The sequence below is a fragment of the Capsicum annuum genome, chromosome 12 (genome assembly GCF_002878395.1).
Source record: "Capsicum annuum cultivar UCD-10X-F1 chromosome 12, UCD10Xv1.1, whole genome shotgun sequence".
Taxonomy (NCBI): Eukaryota; Viridiplantae; Streptophyta; class Magnoliopsida; order Solanales; family Solanaceae; genus Capsicum; species Capsicum annuum.
In genome coordinates, this window is record NC_061122.1 from 41,595,076 (window position 1) to 41,617,572 (window position 22,497).

At 27.4% G+C, this 22,497-nt stretch overlaps 1 protein-coding gene across 1 annotated transcript; it reads left to right on the top strand.

Moving 5' to 3' along the window:
- Nucleotides 1-1,131: 1,131 nt before the first annotated feature.
- On the top strand, nt 1,132-9,551 carry LOC107851682. The gene is made up of 2 exons (XM_016696761.2): nt 1,132-1,628; nt 9,240-9,551. Exons 1-2 carry the CDS (start codon nt 1,413-1,415, stop codon nt 9,327-9,329), a joined length of 306 nt encoding a protein of 101 aa, XP_016552247.2. The 5' UTR covers nt 1,132-1,412; the 3' UTR covers nt 9,330-9,551.
- The last annotated feature ends 12,946 nt before the right edge of the window (nt 9,552-22,497 follow it).

Here is a 22,497-nt window from a genome sequence, read left to right on the forward strand (position 1 = left end):
AAAAAATGACAGACAAACAGACATAGGAAGGACTAGGTAGATAAGACTTAGGAGTAGGGGCCAGGTAGTTGGCAGAGAAAGAGGGTCATACACTCACTCTAGACAGCATGTAATTTTTTTAAAATTTGTTGAGTCATGTCCTCTACTTTAGCATCCAGAACTTGAACCCTTGCCTTTAAGGCATCATTTTCATCACGAAGTATTTCAGTAGCATTGAGTCCCTTTACATTCGCCTTTAGTAGAGCAACCTTTAGGTTGGCAATTTCAGCATCATTTTTAGAGACAAGGACAATCATATCCTTCAACTTGCTAGTTAACCTGGTTTGCATACTGATCAATTTTGAAATAACATATTTTGACTTTGAGATACCCTTTCATTCCACATATTCATTATCCTCCAATATTAACAAGGTAAATATTTGCTTAGAGGATCCTTTGATGCCTTTATTATGCGGAACTTTGAAGTACTCAAACATTTTGTTCAACATAGACCCATAAGCAAGTCCATGTTTCCCATCCTTTAAGGTCACCACTTTGTGCATATGCTCAAACATGATTGCACGAAGATTGACCTTTTTAAATTTGGTTGGAGACTCCATCATAAAAACATCAGCATTGGATAAGTCGGTATATTTTTCAGTATGAGATGTTGACACCCAAGTTTAACCTTCCGATACTCTTCTTAAGCTGCTATTTTACCAAAATTATTGATTTTCAAATATTAATATATTTTACATATTATCTTGATATCAAATAAATACCGACGTGTCACATTCATGATTTTAAATATGCAATTTATCTTTATTATTTAAGTTTATGTTTTATATAGTATATATAATTTATTAATTTAAATATAATAATTTTTACATAACTTTATCAATATTTATTAAATTATTTCCATGAATATACTCATAATTTATAAACACCTAATCTCTATTATTATTTTTATTTATTATTATTTTAATAATTTTACTTTTTGTATTAATAATTTATTGATATCTAATTTATTTCAAATTATTATTATCGTAGATTTTAAAATAATATATTACATATCGTTAATTTTATGTACATAATTTATTCATAATCAATTTAAAAATAATAATTTTATTTATTTTATTATTAATTTATATTACTATATTTATTAATTGCAGCTCAATTCAATTTAACTTTCTCATTTTCATTTAATTTTTAGCTCTCAACCTCACTCGTCGTCGCTCCACCACCGACGAACCCGTCGCCGGCCTCTCCTCCATCACCTCAGTCAGAACACCAGCATCAAAATCGCCGCCAGCTGCAATTTTTGCCCCAAAACACCGACGAGCTGCCCCAGTTCGTCACACCATCGGGATCATGAATCGATCGCCGCTTACATCCTCCCTCATCGCTATTTTTTGCTTTACCACCAGCCTTCCATGGCCGGTAAGAATGTCACCACCTTACAACTAGTCCACTGCTTCCTCCACATCACCGGCGAGAAAACCACCTCTAGCCTCCCCCTTTTTCTACTCCGCACTATTGCCGCACCACAACTCCATAGACGGAAGCCCAACGACCAGCAACTCCTCGCAGCTGCCGCCGCTGACCTGTCTTCGCCGGAAATTAATGGGTCCTCAAGAACCCATTCACAGGTTTGATTATGTGTTGAAATTTTTGTGTCCAATTTCAATTCTCTAGCCCTTTTTCTGTTTTTCTTTGATAGACTTTTAGATTTGAAACCAACAAATCTTGATTGAGATTTTATGTTCGATTCTTTGTGATTTGTAGTTGCTGATTTGCTTAAACTATCATGTATTAAAGCCCTAATTTTTTTTTATGAATATCAATTAACCCTAATTTCTAGTTGGATTCTGATTAGCATAAGTGTTGAATACTGTTTCACTAAAAAAAAAAAAAAAACAACAAATTCGACCACAAAAAAACGATCACGAAAATGTGGTCGCAAAAGTGGTCGGTTTTTTTTTTTTTTTTAAATATTTCTTTTTTAAGAAAAACCCAACCTCAAGTGTCAGTTTTAAATTCATAAACAATAATTTTAATAATTTTTATATTAATTATTATTCATATTAAAAATAAAAAAAATGAAAAAATACAAAAAGTATAAAAAAAGTTAATAAATAAATAAATTTTAAAAAGCGACCACAATAAATAAATCTAAAAAAACCGATCATATGTGGTCGTTTTTTTTTTTTTTTAAATATTTAATTAAAAAACGACCACTTGTGGTCGGTATTATTTTAAAATTAGATTTAAAATATTTTTAAAAAGCAACCACAAGTGGTCGGTTTTTAATTAAAAAAAAAAAAAAAAATTTCAAAAACCGACCACTTCTAAAATATTAATTTTAATAATTTTTATATTAATTATTATTTATTTTAAAAATAATAAAATGAAAAAATACAAAAACCGACCACATTGTATAAAAAAGGTTATAAAATAAATAAATTTTAAAAAATCGACTACATGTGATCGATTTTTTTTTAAAATAATTAATTAAAAATCGACCACTTGTGGTCGATATTATTTTAAAATTAGATTTAAAATATTTTAAAAAAACGACCACAAGTGATCGATTTTTAATTAAAAAAAATAAAAACGAAAATAATTTCCAAAAAACGACCACAAATGGTAGGTTTTATATTTTAAAATTTCAAAATATTAATTTTAATAATTTTTATATTAATTATTATTCATTTTAAAAATAAAAAAATACAAAAATCAACCACTTGTGGTTGGTATTTTTTAACAATTAAATTTAAAATATTTAAAAAAGTGACCACAAGTGGTCGCTTTTTAATTAAAAATTAAAAAATAATAATTTTCATAAATCGACCACTTGTGGTCGATTTTTATTAAAAAAATAATTACATGTAAAATCAAATATATATATTTTTTAAATGTCTTAGTGATTACACATAGTCAATAACCAATATAATAATAATAAAAATCTATCAATCTTAAATTTTGTAAAAAAATTATACTAAAAATATACCAAATAAAATAAATTAATTATGTTAAACATAATCTTTTACTTATATTTCAATAAATAAAATAAATATTTTCCTTTGTATATACGTTATATAACGTTAAATATGCATAATTTTTGTATAATGAATATGTATATATATCATACCGTTGAGATAATGATATTATGCTACTATTGCAGTTATAATAATGTAACGTACCTATATAACCGATAATTCATCAAAATATAATGAATGTGTTCTATTATGAGGTAATATAGTATATGTATGTATGTATGTATGTATGTAAATATAATGAATGTGTTCTATTATGAGGTAATATAATATTTAAGAGTTTGTATGTATGTATGTATGTATATATCTATCTATCTATCTATATATATATATATATGACCGTAGTGATCGATCGATGAACGATGTAGTAAAAAACTAGTAGAATCTATCCAAACATATTTCTGAATACCATGATTTGAAACGATAGAAGTAATAATATACTGTACGTCGAAGTTATATTAATGTAAACTAATCTAATCAATCGATAACTCATCAGAGTACGTATATAAAATACATCTTATTATATTATTGGATAGTATACTACTCGTATACTTATGTGATGTATATAGTACGTATTTAGAACTTGATATAGTCGATAGTGTGTATATGTGTGTGTATGTATAGGTATATATATAATATATACATATTATATAACGATGGTATACTAATGACATAAGATAAACCAATTGATAATTCAACTGAGTATCTGTGAAGTACGTTGTATATTATTATGGGATAGTTAAATCGGGTATGTGATGATTTGAAACAATTGAAGTAATAATATATACTGTACGTTGAAGTTATATTAATGTAAGCTAATCAAATTAATCGATAACTCATCAAAGTATGTATATGAAATACGTCGCATTATGTTAATGGATAATATTCCCGTGTATGTAATGTGATGTGTATAGTATGTATTTAGAACTTAATATAGTCGATAATGTGTATATGTATGTTTGTTTGTGTGTATATATATATATATATATATATATATATATGATGTAGTGATCGATGAACTATGTAGTCAAAAACTACCAGAATCTATCCAAACATATTGAATACCTTGATTTAAAACGATCAAATTAATAAGAGATAATACATCGAAACACCCCTCAACTTGTCAGCAAAACTTACTTTAGACCCTAAACTAATCAGACAATTATTTACCCCCTTAACAACTTTTAAGTAAATTAATTTCAACCTCAAAATCAAAATTCCACTATCACAACGGAGAGTGCACTACACACGCGCCATGTCATTGCCAAATCAGCGCTACATCAGTGCTATGTCATTGCCACATAAGAAATTAGAATTTAAAAAAAAAAATCCACACACATACTATTTTTATATATATTTTTAAAAAAAGTAAAATATATATATGTATATATATATATATATATATATATATATATATATATCCCCCTTTCTTTCTTCTTCACAACCCCCTCCCCCCTCCAACACAAATTGACGTTCTACGGATCTTGAACCAAGATAACCAACCATACCCACATCAAGAAAACCAATCAAAATTCAATCTTGAACACTTCAACGATCACCCAAAACAACAAAACAGATCAATACCCAACAAAACAAATCAACTTCAGAATCTACTTGAAAAACACATAGCAAAAAAATACCCAAATCAAGAAAAACGAACTCAAAAATAAAAACACTATACATAGTGGAGACCTGTTTGATTAACTGTTTATAGTTGAAAATTGATAGCGGTGATCGAAAATTAAGTGGTAGGGATCGTCGATTTGTGTTGGAAATGGGGAAGAGAGAAGCCTATGAACTAAAAAAAAAAAAGTTTCAGTTTGGAAAGTAGAAGAAGGGAGTGACAAAGACTAACGCCATGTGTTGTGCTTTGCACAATGACTTTTATGTATTTTTTGAGTTTAATTTGTTGATTTTTTATTTTTATATGAAAGTTTATTTTTGTATTATTTTTGTATTTTATTATTCTGTATTTGATTGAAGATTTTGGTGAATAGAAGTGGAAAAAAAAAAGAAATAAAGGAAGAAGAAGAAATAGGGGTGGTGGGGTGTGAGGAAGAAGGAAAAAAAAATAATGTGTAAAAATATTAAAGTGGCCCCACTAAAAAAATTTTATACTTTTTTTTCCACTAAAACACGCCTTTATTTGTTTTTCGCCACGCCAGCTCTTAAGGGGGTAAAATAATACACTTTAAAGTTCATAAGGGGGTAAATAATTGCTCGATTAGTTTAGGGTCTAAAGTAAGTTTTGCTAACAAGTTCAGGGGTGTTTCGATGTATTATCTCAATTAATAATATACTGTACGTTGAAGTTATATTAATGTAAGTTAATAATTAAATTAGTCGATAACTCGTCAAGTATGTATATGAAATACGTTGCATTATACTATGGGGTAATATACTCGTGTACGTATGTGATGTATATAGTACTTATTTGAAACTTGATAGTCGATAGTGTGTACATGTGTGTCTGTATAGGTATGTATATGTATGTACATGTATGTATATATATATATATTGTGTAGTGATGTACGTAATACATAGTTAAAATTAAAGCTAACAAAATATATCAAGTTATATATTGAATATACTGATATCACGTGGTCGATCAAGGTGATATATAGTATACTGTTTAAGGTATAATAACATAAGATAAGTTAACCGATGTATATTATGGGGTAATAAAATGGTGTATTTGATCGATGTATGTAGTACGTATTTGGAAGCATGATAGCCAATCGAATATATGTATATAACTGTATATCTCGTGTAGTGACGTATACAGTAATCAAAATCTAGATAACTGAATCTATTTAACTGATAATCCAATTGAAAATATAAATAAATTATTTTATTACTTTTTATTACCAATTTTTATGATTTATCAATTCAAATATAGTATTTTATTATTTTTTCATAAACATGCACACTCACAATTATTTTACAAAATACATTATCTATTATTATTATTATTATTATTATTATTATCATCATCATCATCATCATTATCGACAATTTTAAAATAAATATTCATGCACACTCATAATTGTTGGTGAGGACAAGAACATATTATGGAAAAACGACAGCAATCGGATCTTTTAATTATTACTATTATTATTATTATTATTATTATTTATTATTATTGAAATAACAATCATTTTTAAAATTTGCGTATTCTATAACTCAATTATGCCAATTCATAACTCACAATTTACAAATGCATTGTCTTTATTATTACTACATTGATAATTTTATATAACATTATTTTTACATGCTTAGTTTATTTTGATATCGATGTCTTATCATTTTTCTCATTATTATAACATTTATTAAAATAGCGGGTCTAATTCAATTCAATTTAATTTCTCAATGTGTTTATTTTCTAGCCATTTTGTACACAATTAATGTTAATTTTAACCAAATTGATATTAATTCCATTTTTGACCCCTTTTTAAAGTAATTTTAATCTCAGTTGTTGATTAAAATTGATCCAACAGTTGATGTTAACACCTAATTTTGTACCACAATATATCAATTTTAGCCTAGTTTTATTCAATTTATTATTAGTATCATTTCGATCATTTATTAATTCAAATACAATATTTTATGTAATTTCATTAATATTTATTAATTTTTTTTCTTCGCATAAATATGCACACTCATGATTTACAAATATGTCGTCTATTTATTGTTATTATCATTATTATTTTTCGACAATTTTATAAAATAATTTTACGTAACATTAATTTTACACGCGTAGTTTATTTTTATATCAACATCTTATTATTTTTTAGTCATTATTACATTTATTAAAATAAATGCCTAATTTAAATTAATTTTTTTTAAATTTATTTAAATTTTAGCCAATTTGTATTCAGTTAACGTCAATTTTAGCCAATTTGAACAAACCATAATCCTAACTCTCACTAAAAAATAATCGTCTCTCTTATCTCTCTATCCTTTCTCTCTCTCTAAGGTCCCTCCCACCCCCGTTCCACCACTCCGGTCGGTGACCCTTACCAACAAAACCATCGATGCCGCCAACCGCTCCCATGCAGCCATCAACCGAACCAGCACCGTCAAGCATCAGTAGATGCCGCCATCGAGATAGCACCGGCAAAGCACCGGTGGATGCCACCATCGAGAGCCGGAGTTACCACCGGCGAAAAGCCACCTGTGTCAACCGTTCCACCGCCATTCCGCTCTCCCTTATTCTTCTCTCCGTTAGCTCTCTTACCTTGATTGATTTCTAGTTGCTGCTTTATCATTTTTCGTTATTTTCAGTTTTGTTATTTATAGTAATCTTGAGATTGAGAGTTTTTGTTTTTGATTTTGAATTGACATTTTAAGTAATCTTGAATTGAAGGAAATAGTACTATGTAAGATATAGCTAATGTTATATTCCTTAAGTTAAAATAGTATTAGCAGAAAAATTTATGGCCTGGGATTATTTAAACTTTGATCTTACGAGTTTGGGTTGCCTTCCATGTATCATAATATGAATAAATTTATCCTGAAATCTATTTTGGTGAGTATTTTAGAGTCATTGAGATAGTTTTATTAATCTTAACAATGCCTCAAGGAATATACATTTTCATTGATTACGTGATGTTAAGTTTGCTTCATTTTACACCTACTATTAGACTAGAATAAGTTTGACTAAGAGTAACTTGATTTTCTTTTTTTGCTTTATAATGCTTCTTGAATGCTCAATGGATCAGTGACATTAATTTGAGGATGTAATGTTTTGTATGTTAATCTTAGTTTTGTTATGGAAGTTTACTGGTTAACTTATTATTGGTGTACATTTTAATATTGAAGAAATTATATTATTAATGTGCATTATCTTTTTGTGTTAATGGGTACAAATTTGCAAGAATATGATTAATGAAAGTTGTAATGAGAGAGTTACACAATAATAGGAAGTAACATTAAGTTTTTAGACCTACAAAGTTAATAGGTAAATAAAGTTTTGACTTTTGACATATAAATTGTCATGAATGTGTAGAATTTACTTAAGTGTGGTCACTTGAGAAGTGTATTAGTTAGTCGAAAATGTACAAGTGTAGTTACTTGAAAGGTGAACATGTGTTTTGAATTTAATTAAGCGTGGTCATTAGAGAAGTGAATAAGTGACTTGAAAATGTTTAAGTGTATGTACTTGAAATGTGGACTTGTGTTTTGAATTTAGTTAAGTGTGGTCATTTGAGAAGTGAATTAGTGAATCGAAACTGTTTAAGTGTAGTTACTTGATAGGTGGGCTTGTGTTTTGAATGTAGTTAAGTGTGGTCACTAGAGAAGTGAGTTAGTGAGTCGAAAATGTTTAAGTGTAGCTACTTGAAATGTGGACTTGTGTTTTGAGTTTAGTTAAGTGTGGTCACTTGAGAAGTGAGTTAGTGGCTTAAAAATGTTTAAGTGTAGGTACTTGAAATGTGAACTTTTCATTTTGAATTTAGTTTAGTTAGGTAACTTGTGAAGTGACTTAGTGACTTGAAATGTTTAATTGTAGTTACTTGAAAGGTGAACTTGTATTTTGAATATAGTCAAGTGTGGTCACTAGAGAAGTGAATAAGTGACTTGAAAAGGTTTTAGTGTATGTACTTGAAATGTGGACTTGTGTTTTGAATTTAGTTAAGTGTGGTCACTTGAGAAGTGAATTAGTGAGTCAAAATTTTTTAAGTGTAGTTACTTGAAAGGTGGACTTGTGTTTTGAATATAGTTAAGTGTGGTCATTTGAGATGTGAGTTAGTGACTTAAAAATGTTCAAGTGTTGGTACTTGAAATGTAAACTTTTCATTTTGAATTAAGTTTAGTTTGGTAACTTGTGAAGTGAATTAGTGACTTGAAAATGTTTATTTGTAGGTACTTGAAATGTGAACTTTTTATTTTGAAATTAGTTTAGGTTGGTAACTTGAAAATGTTTAGGTACTTGAATTATGGATTAGTGACTTTTGTTTTGAATTTAGGTACTTGAAATGTGAACTTGCATTTTGATTTTAGTAAATTGTGGTTACTTGACAAGTGAATTAGTTACTTCAAAATGTTTAAGTGTACGTATTTGAAACGTGAACTTTTCATTTTGAATTAAGTTTAGTTTGGTAACTTGTGAAGTGAATTAGTGACTTGAAAATGTTTAGGTGTAAGTATTTAAAATGTGAACTTTTGTGACTTGAACTAATTATTTGAATGTGATTGATTGTGTAGATGGAACCTGATTATAGCTCGATATATCAACGAAATATTGATAATAGAATGGTTGAGGCTGAGAATGAAGATGCGGATGATGAGTTGTAGTTTTTAGTCTTTTGTATGTTTTATAGTTTGGATTTAGAACCTGGATAAATTTTGTAAATAATTTGATTTTTAATGTTTGTATTCTTATGGTGGTTGGTTGATTGTATATTAAATGATTGGTGGGCTGTATTGTAAATAATTTGATTTGATTTTTAATGTTGTAAATGATTGGTGTATTGTAAATAATTTGATTTTTAATATTTGTATTTTGGAAATTTTTAATATTTTTTTTTTATAAAATTATCAAAAAAATCGACCATATGTGGTCGGTTTTTTTGAATTTTTTTACAAAAAAGCAACAACATATGGTTCCTTTTTTTGAAAATTTTTACAAAAAATCGACCACATGTGGTTCCTTTTTTAATTTTTTTTTACAAAAATCCTACCACATGTGGTCCTTTTTTCTTTAAATTAATTAATTAATTCAATTAAAAATCGACCATTTTTTAATAAATTAATTAATTAATTTAAAGAAAATCGATCACTTGTGGTTGGTTTTATTAAAATTAATTAAGTAATTTAAAAAAAAATCGACCACTTGTGGTCGATTTATTTTTATTTTAAAATATTTTTTTTGATTTTAATAAAATAATAATAAATTTTAAAAATATACATATATTTTTTTAAAAAAAAATCGATCAAATATGGTCGGTTTTTAAAAAGCTGCCACAGTTTTATCGACCACACATTTTGGTCAATTTTTTGGTCGGAAATTAAGGAAAACCGACAGTGGTCGGTTTTTCTTTTTTTTTAGTAGTGTTTGCTATTAGGTTCAGATTTAGAATTTCTTCATTTAAAAACCTTTGATATCTTTGATATTTGTCTGATCATTCATTTGTGAATTGAAATTTGATTGTGCTTTCTTTTGTAATTGACATACTGACGAATAATTACATTGGTCGAGAAGAATCTTTCATGTTTCTATGCTCTTTGTCATTCATCTCCATGATTAGTATTGACAACCTAATTTTTTAATTGATTCGCGTTGAGTTTGGACTTCATTTGCATCTTGATACTCACCTTTACTTTGATTATGATTGATTTGCTTTCCATAGTAAAATATAGTGAAATATAAACTGCTTCTACTACTCATGTATTTACGGCCCAGGGGACATGTATGTTGATTTATTTATCGATTTTCATATCTTATTTATCTTGAAAAGTTTTCTTAGTTTCTTATTTATGGTAATTATGTCACAATTTACTACTCCAAGATTTATTCAGTAAAGGTAATTATGTCACAATTTACTACTCCAAGATTTATTCAGTTTACTATGAAATTGAAATTATAAATTGGATAGAACAATTATATCTAGATAATTACCCAGATAGATATTATTCAGACTAAAATGTTAGAATATATTAGAAAAATTAGAGAAAACAAAGTGACCTATATGAAGAAATTAATTATAGAAACCGACCCAAAGAAATAATAGAAAATCTAAAAGAAAAATTAATATGGATAAAAGAAACCTTAGAAAATTTAAAAAAAAAGTACAGATAAAAGTTTATATAACATAAAAAAACTCATTAAGAGAAAAAGAAACAGAGATAATTAATAGTATTAATAACATTAGTTCAGATATAAATTATAGTACAATTAGAATAGAATATTACACAGAAACTAGTAAACAAGCAACTACTTTAGAATAAAATGATAAACTATGAATATTTAAAATATGGAGACAAGATATGAAAGAAATAAGATTAGAAGAAATGCTTATGAAACAGAATTACGATAGATCTATTAAAGTTATCCGCACCCCCTACAATTGGTATCAGAGCCTATGCTAATTAAAGTTACGGAAGTAGTATATAATTGAATTTATTTGATTAATTTATGATAAAAATTAGATTTAGATATCCACCAAAACAATTTTTATAATATTTGTTTAGATGAATAACGTACAAAAACCACAACAATATAAAGAATTAAAACAAATAACATCTGAAAAATGTAAAGAATTAAAAATAAGGATAGAAAGACTACAATATAACATAATTGCCGGAGCTAGTAAAAACTCAGTAAATGCACAAAAAGAAAAAATATCAAATTTAGAATCAACAATAGATAGTCTAGAATATATATATATATATATATATATATATATCAACATAACCTATATACATTTAAATAAATTGAACAAAGAAGAATTTATAATAGATGAAAAAACATATGAAAATCACGAAATATTGAAGATAAAAATAGTATTTTCTAATCTAGGAAGAAGGTATAAGAAAATAGGTGAACATTTATATTTAATGTTAGAAAAAGAAGAATGAAAATTAGAAGATAAGTTGGCAGCGATGGTAAGAATAGAAAGAGAAAACGAAGAGATAGACAGAAGAAAGGAAATAGATAAAATAAAACAACAGAAAAATAGAAGAAACTAAAAATAGTAGGATTGTTGAATTAGAAAAAGATCTACAAATGCTAAAAGATTTATATGAAAAGAGACAAAAAGAAAAAGAAGAAAAAGATAAAGAACAAAAATTATTAATTGAGATAAATCAATTTAAAGAAAAATTATAAATAAGAAATAAATAACTAGAAACAAGTGAATTAGAAATAAATACAATAGATGTTGAAGAAACAGATAGTTATGATTCGGAAGATAGTGAAACATATACAGAAATTCTAAAAAACATAGGAAAACTAGAAATTAATGAAAAACAAGAAGTAATTAATAAAGAAAATCTAGAACTAATAAATATATAAGTAAATACTCTAGATAAAAATACAATACCTAGTACATCAGAAATAAGAAAACCAACTTATAATTACAAAAATAAGTTTAAAAGATATAATCCACAGGATGAATATAATAAACGGACACCAAAACAAATAATTAATTACAACTTTTTAGATTTAGACTGTGTAATAGATACAAATAAAACAATACAACTATGGGTAGGATACATGTCAAAACAATTATATGATAATAAAATAGATACAACAAATACACCAGAATATATATAAAAGACATTAATAGGAACAGTAAAATTATGATTTTTAAATCTAGCCGAAGCAAGTAAAAAAGTACTAAGATCTGATAATAAATAGAAGGAACATCAATACCTACTAAAATACTACCAACAGAAATATTGAAAAAATATGAAATAGCTATAAGAGTAGAATTTAGTAGTATAACAACAGAAGAAGAAGAGCAAAATAAAGAGAAATATACGAATAGGAATTTAATGTTAAAATTAGTAATATGTAATATGTGCTATAGAGATGAGTATAAATCATTAGTATTATATTGGAAAATATCAGGAATAGAACTAACCCCAGGAAGTAAAATATTTACAGCAAGATGTAAAAATCTATATGTATTAACAACAAAACATAAAATAATAGGAAAAAATAAAATTAATAAAATATAAATAGAAAGTCTTTTGAACAATTTGTAAAAACAATTGATAATAATGATTATAGTTACAGTGACATAAATATGGAAGAAGATTTAGAAATAATAAATGACAGAATAAGTACAACAAAAAGAATAGCTCATGAAAAACCAGAATCATCAAGCTCATAAAAAAGAACAAGTTATGAAACAACTTCAACAGTTAATTTAAATCAATATTATATAACAGGAACAATAAATGAAAAAGAATATTTAATACTCTTAAACACAGGGCAAGAAGAAAATTATATGGCAAAATATCTAGTAAAAAGTGAAGAAATAAAATCTAATAGTGATATATGCGCAGATCTATCAAGGAGTCTAATAAACATTAAAGATACGACAGAAAAAGAAATAATAATAGGAGTCAGAAAAATAAAAGTAGAATTGAAAATAAAGGAAGAAATGCAAAAAACAGACATAATATTAGGAATAAAATGGTTAGAACAAGTAAAATCATACAATATAGAACATACACAATTATCTTTAACATATAATAAAGAAAGATTATTCATAAAAAGAACTTTAACATGATATGAAAATATATGTACTTGTAAAAATAATAGTAGAAGGATATTATAACAGGTTTTATACACCTATGATAGATACAGGAGCAGGAGAAAACTTATGAAGATACAACTGTTTACCAGAAAGTAAATGGGATAAATTAAAACACCAATAGTAATCAAAGAATTTAATAATGAAGGAAGCTTAATTACATATAAAGCTAAAAATGTAAAAATACAAATATGAGATAAAATAATAACAATAGAAGAAATCTATAATTATGAACTAACATCAAAAGATATGCTTTTAGGAATTCCATTTTTAGTTAAATTATACCCACATATAATAACTAAAATAGATTGGTGGTTTACAACACCATGTAAATAAACACTAAGCGCAAAAATAGTTATTAATAAAATAAGAAAGAAAACTGAATGGATAGAAGGAAGTGAAAAAATTACACAAAAGTTAAAAAATATAAAAAATACAGAAGACACAGTAGAACTAGTTGTATTTTCTATAAATAAAAAAGAAATAACTATATTTTCAATAGATAAGGTAGAAATAATAAAGAAAAAATTAAGATAATTATATAGTAAAGATCCATTAAAAGGATGGAAAAAACATAAAACTACTATAAAAATTGAATTAATAGATAAAAATAGCATAATAACTAAAAAGCCATTAACATATAATTTTGACGATTTAAAAGAATTTAAAATGCACATAGATGAATTATTAGAAAAACAGTATATACAAAAAAGTAATAGTAAATACAATAGTTCAGCATTTATAGTAAATAAACATAGTGAATAAAAACGAGGTAAAAGTAGAATGATTATTGATTATAGATATTTAAATGCAAAAACTATGACATATAATTATCTAATACCAAATAAGATATTAAAAATAAGACAAATACAAGGATATAACTATTTTAGTAAATTTGACTGTAAATCAGGATTTTACCACTTAAAGTTAGAAGAAGAATCTAAGGAATTAACCACATGTACGGTACTACAAGGATTTTATGAATGGAACGTATTACCATTTGGATATAAAAATGCACCAAGTAGATATCAACTTTTTATGGATAGTTATTTTAAACAATTACCTAATTGTATAGTATACATAGATGATATACTACTATATACAAAAACTAAAGACGAACATTTAAAAGTATTAGAACAATTTGCAAATATAATAGAAAATTCGGAAACAAGTTTAAGTGAAAAGAAAGCCGAAATTATGAAAAATCAGATAGAATTTTTAGGAATACAAATAGATAAAAGTGGAGTAAAAATGCAACAACATATAGTACAAAAAATAATAAATTCAAAAGAAGAATTAGATACAAAAAAGAGAGTACAATCATTTTTAGGATTTGTAAACCAAATAAGAGAATATGTACCAAAATTAGCAGAAAACCTAAAGCCTTTACAGAAAAAATTAAAAAAGGACGTAAAATATAATTACAACGAAGAAGATAAAAAATAAGTCCAGAAAATAAAAATACTTTGTAAAAAATTACCAAAATTATAATTCGCAGACAAAGATAAAAAAAAAAAATATATATATAGTAGAAGCAGATGCAAGTGAATATAGTTATGCAGGAGTACTTAAATCTACATACGAAAATGAAAAATTAGAACATTATTGCAGATACTACTCAGGTATGTTTAATGAAATAGAAATAAAATGGGAAATAAATAGAAAAGAATTATGTTCGTTATATAAATGTTTATTAGCATTTGAACCATATATTGTATATAACAAATTTATTGTGAGAACAGATAATACCCAGGTTTGGTGGTGGCTAACAAAGAAAATACAAAATTCAGTTACAACAAAAGAGATTCGGAGGCTAGTATTGAATATATTAAATTTTACATTTACAATTGAAGTAATTAGTACTAACAAAATGTTATTGCAGATTACATATCAAGACAAAGCTACACAGACTGATATAATAGAAGATGATGCTTTAGAAAAGATACTCAAAACCCTAACTACGCTTTCAATGAAAGTGGACAGTATGGGTAATGAAATAGAAAAACTAAAGACTAATGAAGTTAAACTGAAGTCTGAAGCTACAAATCAGCTAACTCAGCAGTGTGCAGAGCTATGTTGATCGGAAGATATTAAAATTCCAGAGCTAAAAGGAGACGTTGGGACACTCCATAAAACCCATAACGTTGATCAATCTACAATTACAAGTACACGCAAAAGAGTTAGTGGACAAAGATACTAGAACATGAACACGAATAAGATATTTAAGAAGCCATTTATACCAAAAATACAAAAAGACCCCTTGTACATACCCCACAAATTACCATATATCGAGATAGTTTGAACCAAGAGAAAAAAACTTATAACCATCTAGCCCGATGATACATAGAAAATATTTACAAAGTACAAACTTTTCTAAACCTTAACCCCAAAGCTACAGATAACCGAGAACCAAACAAAAACTATATAACCCAAAGATTACAAGGTCATAACAAGCTAATCGCACTACCCAAAACTAACCCAAGTTTAATAAAAACTTGTTTCGACTATGGATTATTAAATACCATTTATACCCAAGATGGAGAGGAACTATCAGCTATGGAGGAATTACATAAAATATTCACCACTTATAAAAGAGTAACCAAAGGAAATCTATTTTATATAAAGTTTTATACTGCACCAGCAGAGATATTATACGACGAGATCAAACCAGTTATACAAGTTGTAAAAATAGGATTAACCAGAGATATAATTATACCGAAAGATATTGTACAGCAGCCAGAGATACCCAGAATTGAGATACCTAATTTCTACGCAAATAAACGACTTATTGGACTAGCTACAATTATTCAAGAATTAGCAAATAATTATATCAATGAAAACCCAACATAGAACTATTATTCAAGATACCATAAAATGATTTATTTAAATTCAAGAGAACTACGAAAAACAGATATGGAAGATGTCAGACAATGGGTAATAACATTACTTAACCCAGAAAAACAATCTACTGCAAGAGCAATTAAGAAAGGATTTATTTCAGACGGATTATTAACAAGATATTGCAAGATAATTGGACATAAATATCCAGACCATCAATGTTCGAGATGTAAAGGAGAAGATAACGTTATACCAGACGTACAACTAGAATGAAGATAAGCATGCCAGATGGAAAGAAGATAGAAAAGTAGCAAAAAGAAGATAAAAATTAATGGAGCAATAATAGAAGAAGACAGAGCATTAAAGGAAGAAAGCGACATATGGAGAAAAAAAAGCTAACTTTGAAATATGAAATACGTAAATCATGTGAATAACTTTAATAGCTTTACTATAGACTTTTTGACTTTTCTTCTATTCATTTATTAGCTTTTAGCACTTGCCATTATTGGCTTTTTTAGGACAAATGTATAGAGGAAATGTGTAAAGATTTATTAGGACAGGTGTAAATAGGATAGCCTCCTTTTTTGATTTTTTGTAACATTAGGAACCATGCAAAGCATGTAAAGGATTCATTATAAATAAAAGGTACCGAAGGCAGAAAAAATGGGAAGCCTTCATGCGTTGAAGCAAACACTCTTCTTTCACAACAAACTTTTAAATATTTATTAAAAAACAGGTATATTTCAATGGAAAAATCTATGGAGGAATAAAGTTTAGAATTATCATACCTACCAGGAAAGGTATATTCATTTACTATTATTAATAGCTAAATTCATAAATTTCTAACAATCATGATATGATAAAATAAGTCCATGTTAGTTGCTTTATAGTAGAATTATTCGAAAAATAGCATGTTAAGAAGTTTATTAGCAAAGTGAAAAAGGAGAAAAATCCCTAAGAACTATGTCATCCTAAAGGAAAAGTATCCAGATTACCATGCTAATAGTGACCGAAGAATATGTTGTTTAAGAATAATCTAGTATATAGTAATCTAAAGTGATCATATTTTGTTATGTGTATGATTGAAGGGAATATTTTGAAAAAGCATCATATGAAAAGTGAATACTTATTTATCTGACGAAATGGTAGATAAATTTAAAATACCTGTTTTATATGTACTTAAGGATATAGAAATTACAGATATAAGAAAAATCATATTAGAAAAAATATTTGATAAATATTTTATGACTAGAGTAAATTATATACCACACTTATCTAACTACTCTTACAAATGCTTATATACCAAACCTGCATATCAACCATGATAAATTATGTATATTTAGAATTTTAGAAAATGAATATGAAAAATATACAATCAATAGAATAACAAATGAAAACAAATTTAGATGAATATATGAGGACTAAAGATATAAAATATATACAATTTCTCAGTGAAAATATAGAAGAATTAATGAGATTAAAACAAAAAACTAAAAAATATTATAATAATGTATTTAACCAATTTTAAATGACAGATAATCTTAAAATATTAATCTTATATATACTTAGAAATATAGAAATTATAGATATTAAGAGAATAATATTAGAAAAAATATTAGACTATGAAATTGAAATTATAAATTGGATAGAACAACTATACCTAGATAATTACCCAGATGGATATTATTCAGACTCAAATGTTAGAATATATTAGAAAAATTAGAGAAAAGCAAAGTGACCTATATGAAGAAATTAATTATAGAAACCGACTCAAAGAAATAATGAAAAATCTAAAAGAAAAATTAATATGGATAAAAGAAACCTTAGAAAATTTAGAAAAAAGTACAAATAAAAGTTTATATAACATAAAAAACTCATTAAGAGAAGAAGAAAGAGAGATAATTAATAGTATTAATAACCTTAATTCAGATATAAATTATAGTACAATTAGAATAGAATATTACACAGAAACTAGTAAACAAGCAACTACTTTAGAATAAAATGATAAACTATGAGTATTTAAAATATTGGAGACAAGATATGGAAGAAATAAGATTAGAAGAAATGCTTATGAAAGAGAATTATGATAGATCTATTAAAGTTATCCGCACCCCCTATGTTCCTCTTTTGTTTTTGTATATAGTAGTTTATCATCTATGTATACTATACAATTAGGTAATTGTTTAAAATAACTATCCATAAAATGTTGATAGCTACCTGGTGCATTTTTATATCCAAATGGTAATACGTTCCATTCATAAAATCCTTGTGGTACCGTAAATGCAGTTAATTCTCTAGATTCTTCTTCTAACTTTAAGTGGTAAAATAGATTTTCGTTACTGTTATAAAATAAGAAAGAATAAAGAAGAAAAGTAGAGAGAATAGAGAGAGTGATTCTTATTTCTTCTCTTGAGGATGAGAGATCATAAGATTGTAAATACAATGAACAAAACTCCTCTACTTATAGGGAAAATTTACTCCTAGTCTGGGTAAAAGACGGATGCTTCAAATCCTAATAGATATCAAAGTAGATCTTGATAGACATTCACTATAATGTAAATACATTTATAACACTCCCCCTTGAATGTCTAGATAGATAATGTGACTCGTTAAAACCTTACTAGGAAAAACCCAGTGGGAAAAAAATCTAGTGACGGAAAAAGAGTGCACATCTCTAACAATACGCATAAAGGCTGTTTCATTAAAAACCTTACAAGGAAAACCCGGTGGGACAAAACCTTGAAAGAGAAAAAGAGTACAACGCGTATTTGCTCCCCCTAATGAGAACATTCTTGAACTTTTGCATCCCGATCTTGTGTAGCATCTTCTTGAAAGTTGCAATTGGAGAATATTTGGTGAATAAATCAGTCACATTGTCAGTTGAACGAATCTGTTGCACGTTAATATCATCATTCTTTTGTAGCTCATGTATGTAGAAAAACTTTGGCAAAATGTTCTTTGTTCTATCTCCATTTATGAATCTTCCCTTAAGATTTCTATGTATGCTGAATTATCTCTGTATAAAATTATGGGTAGATTATCATATTTCACACCACATTTTTCTGGAATGAGATGTATCATGGACCTCAATCGTACACATTCTCAGCTTGCTTCATGAATAGCTATTATCTCATCATGATTCGATGAAGTGGCTGTGATAGACTGCTTTGTATATCTCCAAGATATGACATTACCATTACATATGAACACATAGCATATTTAAGACCGAACTTTATGTGGGTTAGATAAGTACCGAACATCAGCATGACCAATAAGATCGGGACTGCAATCTTTAGAATAAAACAAGCTCATGTGTTTTATCCCATTTTGATGTCTCATAGTAGGAGCAGAAATATACCTTGCTAACAAATTGACTGAAAATGCTATAGGTCGTGTAGTATTTGCAAGGTACATGAGTGCATCAATTGCGCTAATATATGATACTTCATAACCAATCTAATTCGATATATTTCAAATTTCAGTAAATAATCTATTGCTTTGAAAACTCTCCAAGAGTTCCAATAATGTTCAAGCAATAAGCTTATACAATATAAGGATTATAAATAAGTTTCCCAGAAACTTTTATATGTTTCAAGCAGTTTGAATCCTTAAAAGTTTTCACATAAGTTTTGTCAAGTGACAATATTTAACATTTCATGAGTGACATCTTCAAGTGTCTGGACTGCAAATCAAATAAGTTTTACGTTTACCAAAATGCATCCTTTCATGTCACTTGATAAATGTTTCTACGTCAGTATGCTTAAATAAACGTAGAATTCAGATCCTCGTAATCTTTCACAATATTGCGCTAGTATTGTGTCAAAGATATTGATGATATATCATTTCATATCGGTTTATAATGCGACATAACATTTTGAGATCTCATCACTTCATTATTTTCAGGTACATAAACCTCTCATAAGGTTTCATGAAGTGTTATGTCATAGGCTCTTCAAGCGCATATGACCTTCTTATTATGATTATTTGCTCCTTATTTTATACAAGTACTATTTCATTTGGAACCGATTGGTCTATCACACTTCACGCATGCATAGACTTTGTCCTTTAGAGACATAAAATAGGAGCACTTGCAGCTTAAATATGAGATGCATTCGACATTTGACTTGAATTATCTTTTGAATGAGGATCTGATGATAATTTCTAACATACTTCATAGCTGGTTATAATCTCCCTCATATGTTAGGAAAGCTAACATATATCCTCCATCTTCTTTGATGGATCCATCTTTGTGCATCATGGTACATTCATTAATCGTATACCGCACATCAAAACTATTAGATGGAATAGTTGTTTCATGACCTTGAACCAATTGAGGGGAAGAAATAATCATAATTTATTGGTCTAATGCATACAAGTGTTATTGTATGCAACATATCATATTTCAGATCAACACATGAAACTTTGTTCTCATTAGCGATGATTTAGCTATTTATCGAAGTCATTCAATGCCAAACCATCATCATCAAGATAACTTTCTTGATTGCACAATCTAAAAATTATGTTCTTAACTCAATTTTGTTGAGCAAACAACTTATGAATGTCAAACTGCAGGTTGACAATGAATGTACATGTGATCATTTTATTGATGCATCTTTTCAACATATCACATGAGAGGTGAACGAGCCCTTATTCACCTTTTATTCTTTTCAGATTTTGAGGGATCCAATCCCAAAATTAGTTGGTCCAACCAACTTATCATGAGAACAAGCAACATTAAAGTTCATGAAGAATTTTCTAATTCTTTAATATATGTTAAATACTCAATATGCACATCTTCGGGATATCACAATCGTTCATGTCAACTTATGAACTTTTAATCTAGTAAAATCCAAGTTTACCATGATATATGCTTTTGCTTTAGTAAATTTCAAATTAACTGTTACATGAATAAATTTCAGATTTACTACTTTAGAAGTAGATTTCGAAATAACTCTTCTCAGTTATTCTGCCTCATTCAAAGGTGCGTTGTGATACCATCACACTCAAGTGTACATTTGCATTAATAAGTTTCTCATTCCCCAGGAATGGAATATAATCATGCCTTAAGCGTATCAAATTATGATAGCTACTACAAAATCAAATTGAGGCATAGATATGATGTAGATATTTTTTCTCTAACATATCTTATGATCATAATATGCGTGTGAAAATATCATCACTTTTGATGATCATTATCATATTATCCCTCCACGCGTATATTCGTGCATTTAATCACTTGTCTTCTTTCAGACATATTATGCACTGCTACTAAATACACCTTAAGAACGAAGTAAGTTGTCATCTTTTAGACTTATAATATATTGCTACCACATTCACTTCATGGAATGGAGCATATTCAATGGGTTGAATTTCATGACTTTTCATCACATACCCATTATTTTTCCTAAGCCATCATAATATATCAATATGCTGCATTGAGATTCAAACTCAACGTCATATCCATATAAAGGCGTCTTAGGCATAAATTGATGGGACTTGAACCCAACATATTATCATCTCTTTTGATAATATTGTTCTTGAGAAATAAATTCAAAATATAAATGGTTCCAAACCAATTATTTTTCCTCAAATCCAACAATAGTTATATCATTAATAGAAAAATACAAATAACATAAGGAATTACTAACCTTGACCTTTAGATTTATAATCTCACCTTATTTGGCAGAGTCTCGTGCGAACATATCTCAATTGGTAAGAGACTTCGTGCTGATAACGTGTTATAAAATAAGAAAGAATAAAGAAGAAGAGTAGAGAGAATAGAGAGAGTGATTCTTATTTCTTCTCTTGAGGATGAGAGATCATAAGATTGTAAATACAATGAATAAAACCCCTCTATTTATAGGGAAAATTTACTCCTAGTCTGAGTAAAAGACAGATGCTTCAAATCCTAATAGATATCAAAATAGATCTTGATAGACATTCACTATAATGTAAATACATTTATAACAATTACTTGATTCTTGAAAATATTTCTTTTCCTTCTTCATTTATCCTAATTGATTTTCCTGAATATTTTCATTCCCTTAATAATATACCACTCTATGCTTATAAAAATAATCCTTCTCTCCTCTTTTTAAAATAACTTTTCATCCTCTATTACTCTATATACAAAAAATAAAGAATTCTCTACACTTAAATATTTCTTACTTTTTGGACTTGAGGCTGCTTCGGTCACTTTGAAAGTAAGGTTTTCTTAATTGTATTCATTTATTATCATCGCTAATCAGTTAGTTTTCTCGAACGATGCATTAGTTTCTTTTGTATTATTTTATGTGATTATGCTTTTTACTTCGATTTGTGTACATTAAATGTATGATGTCATAAGCCTTCTATTCGTTTTT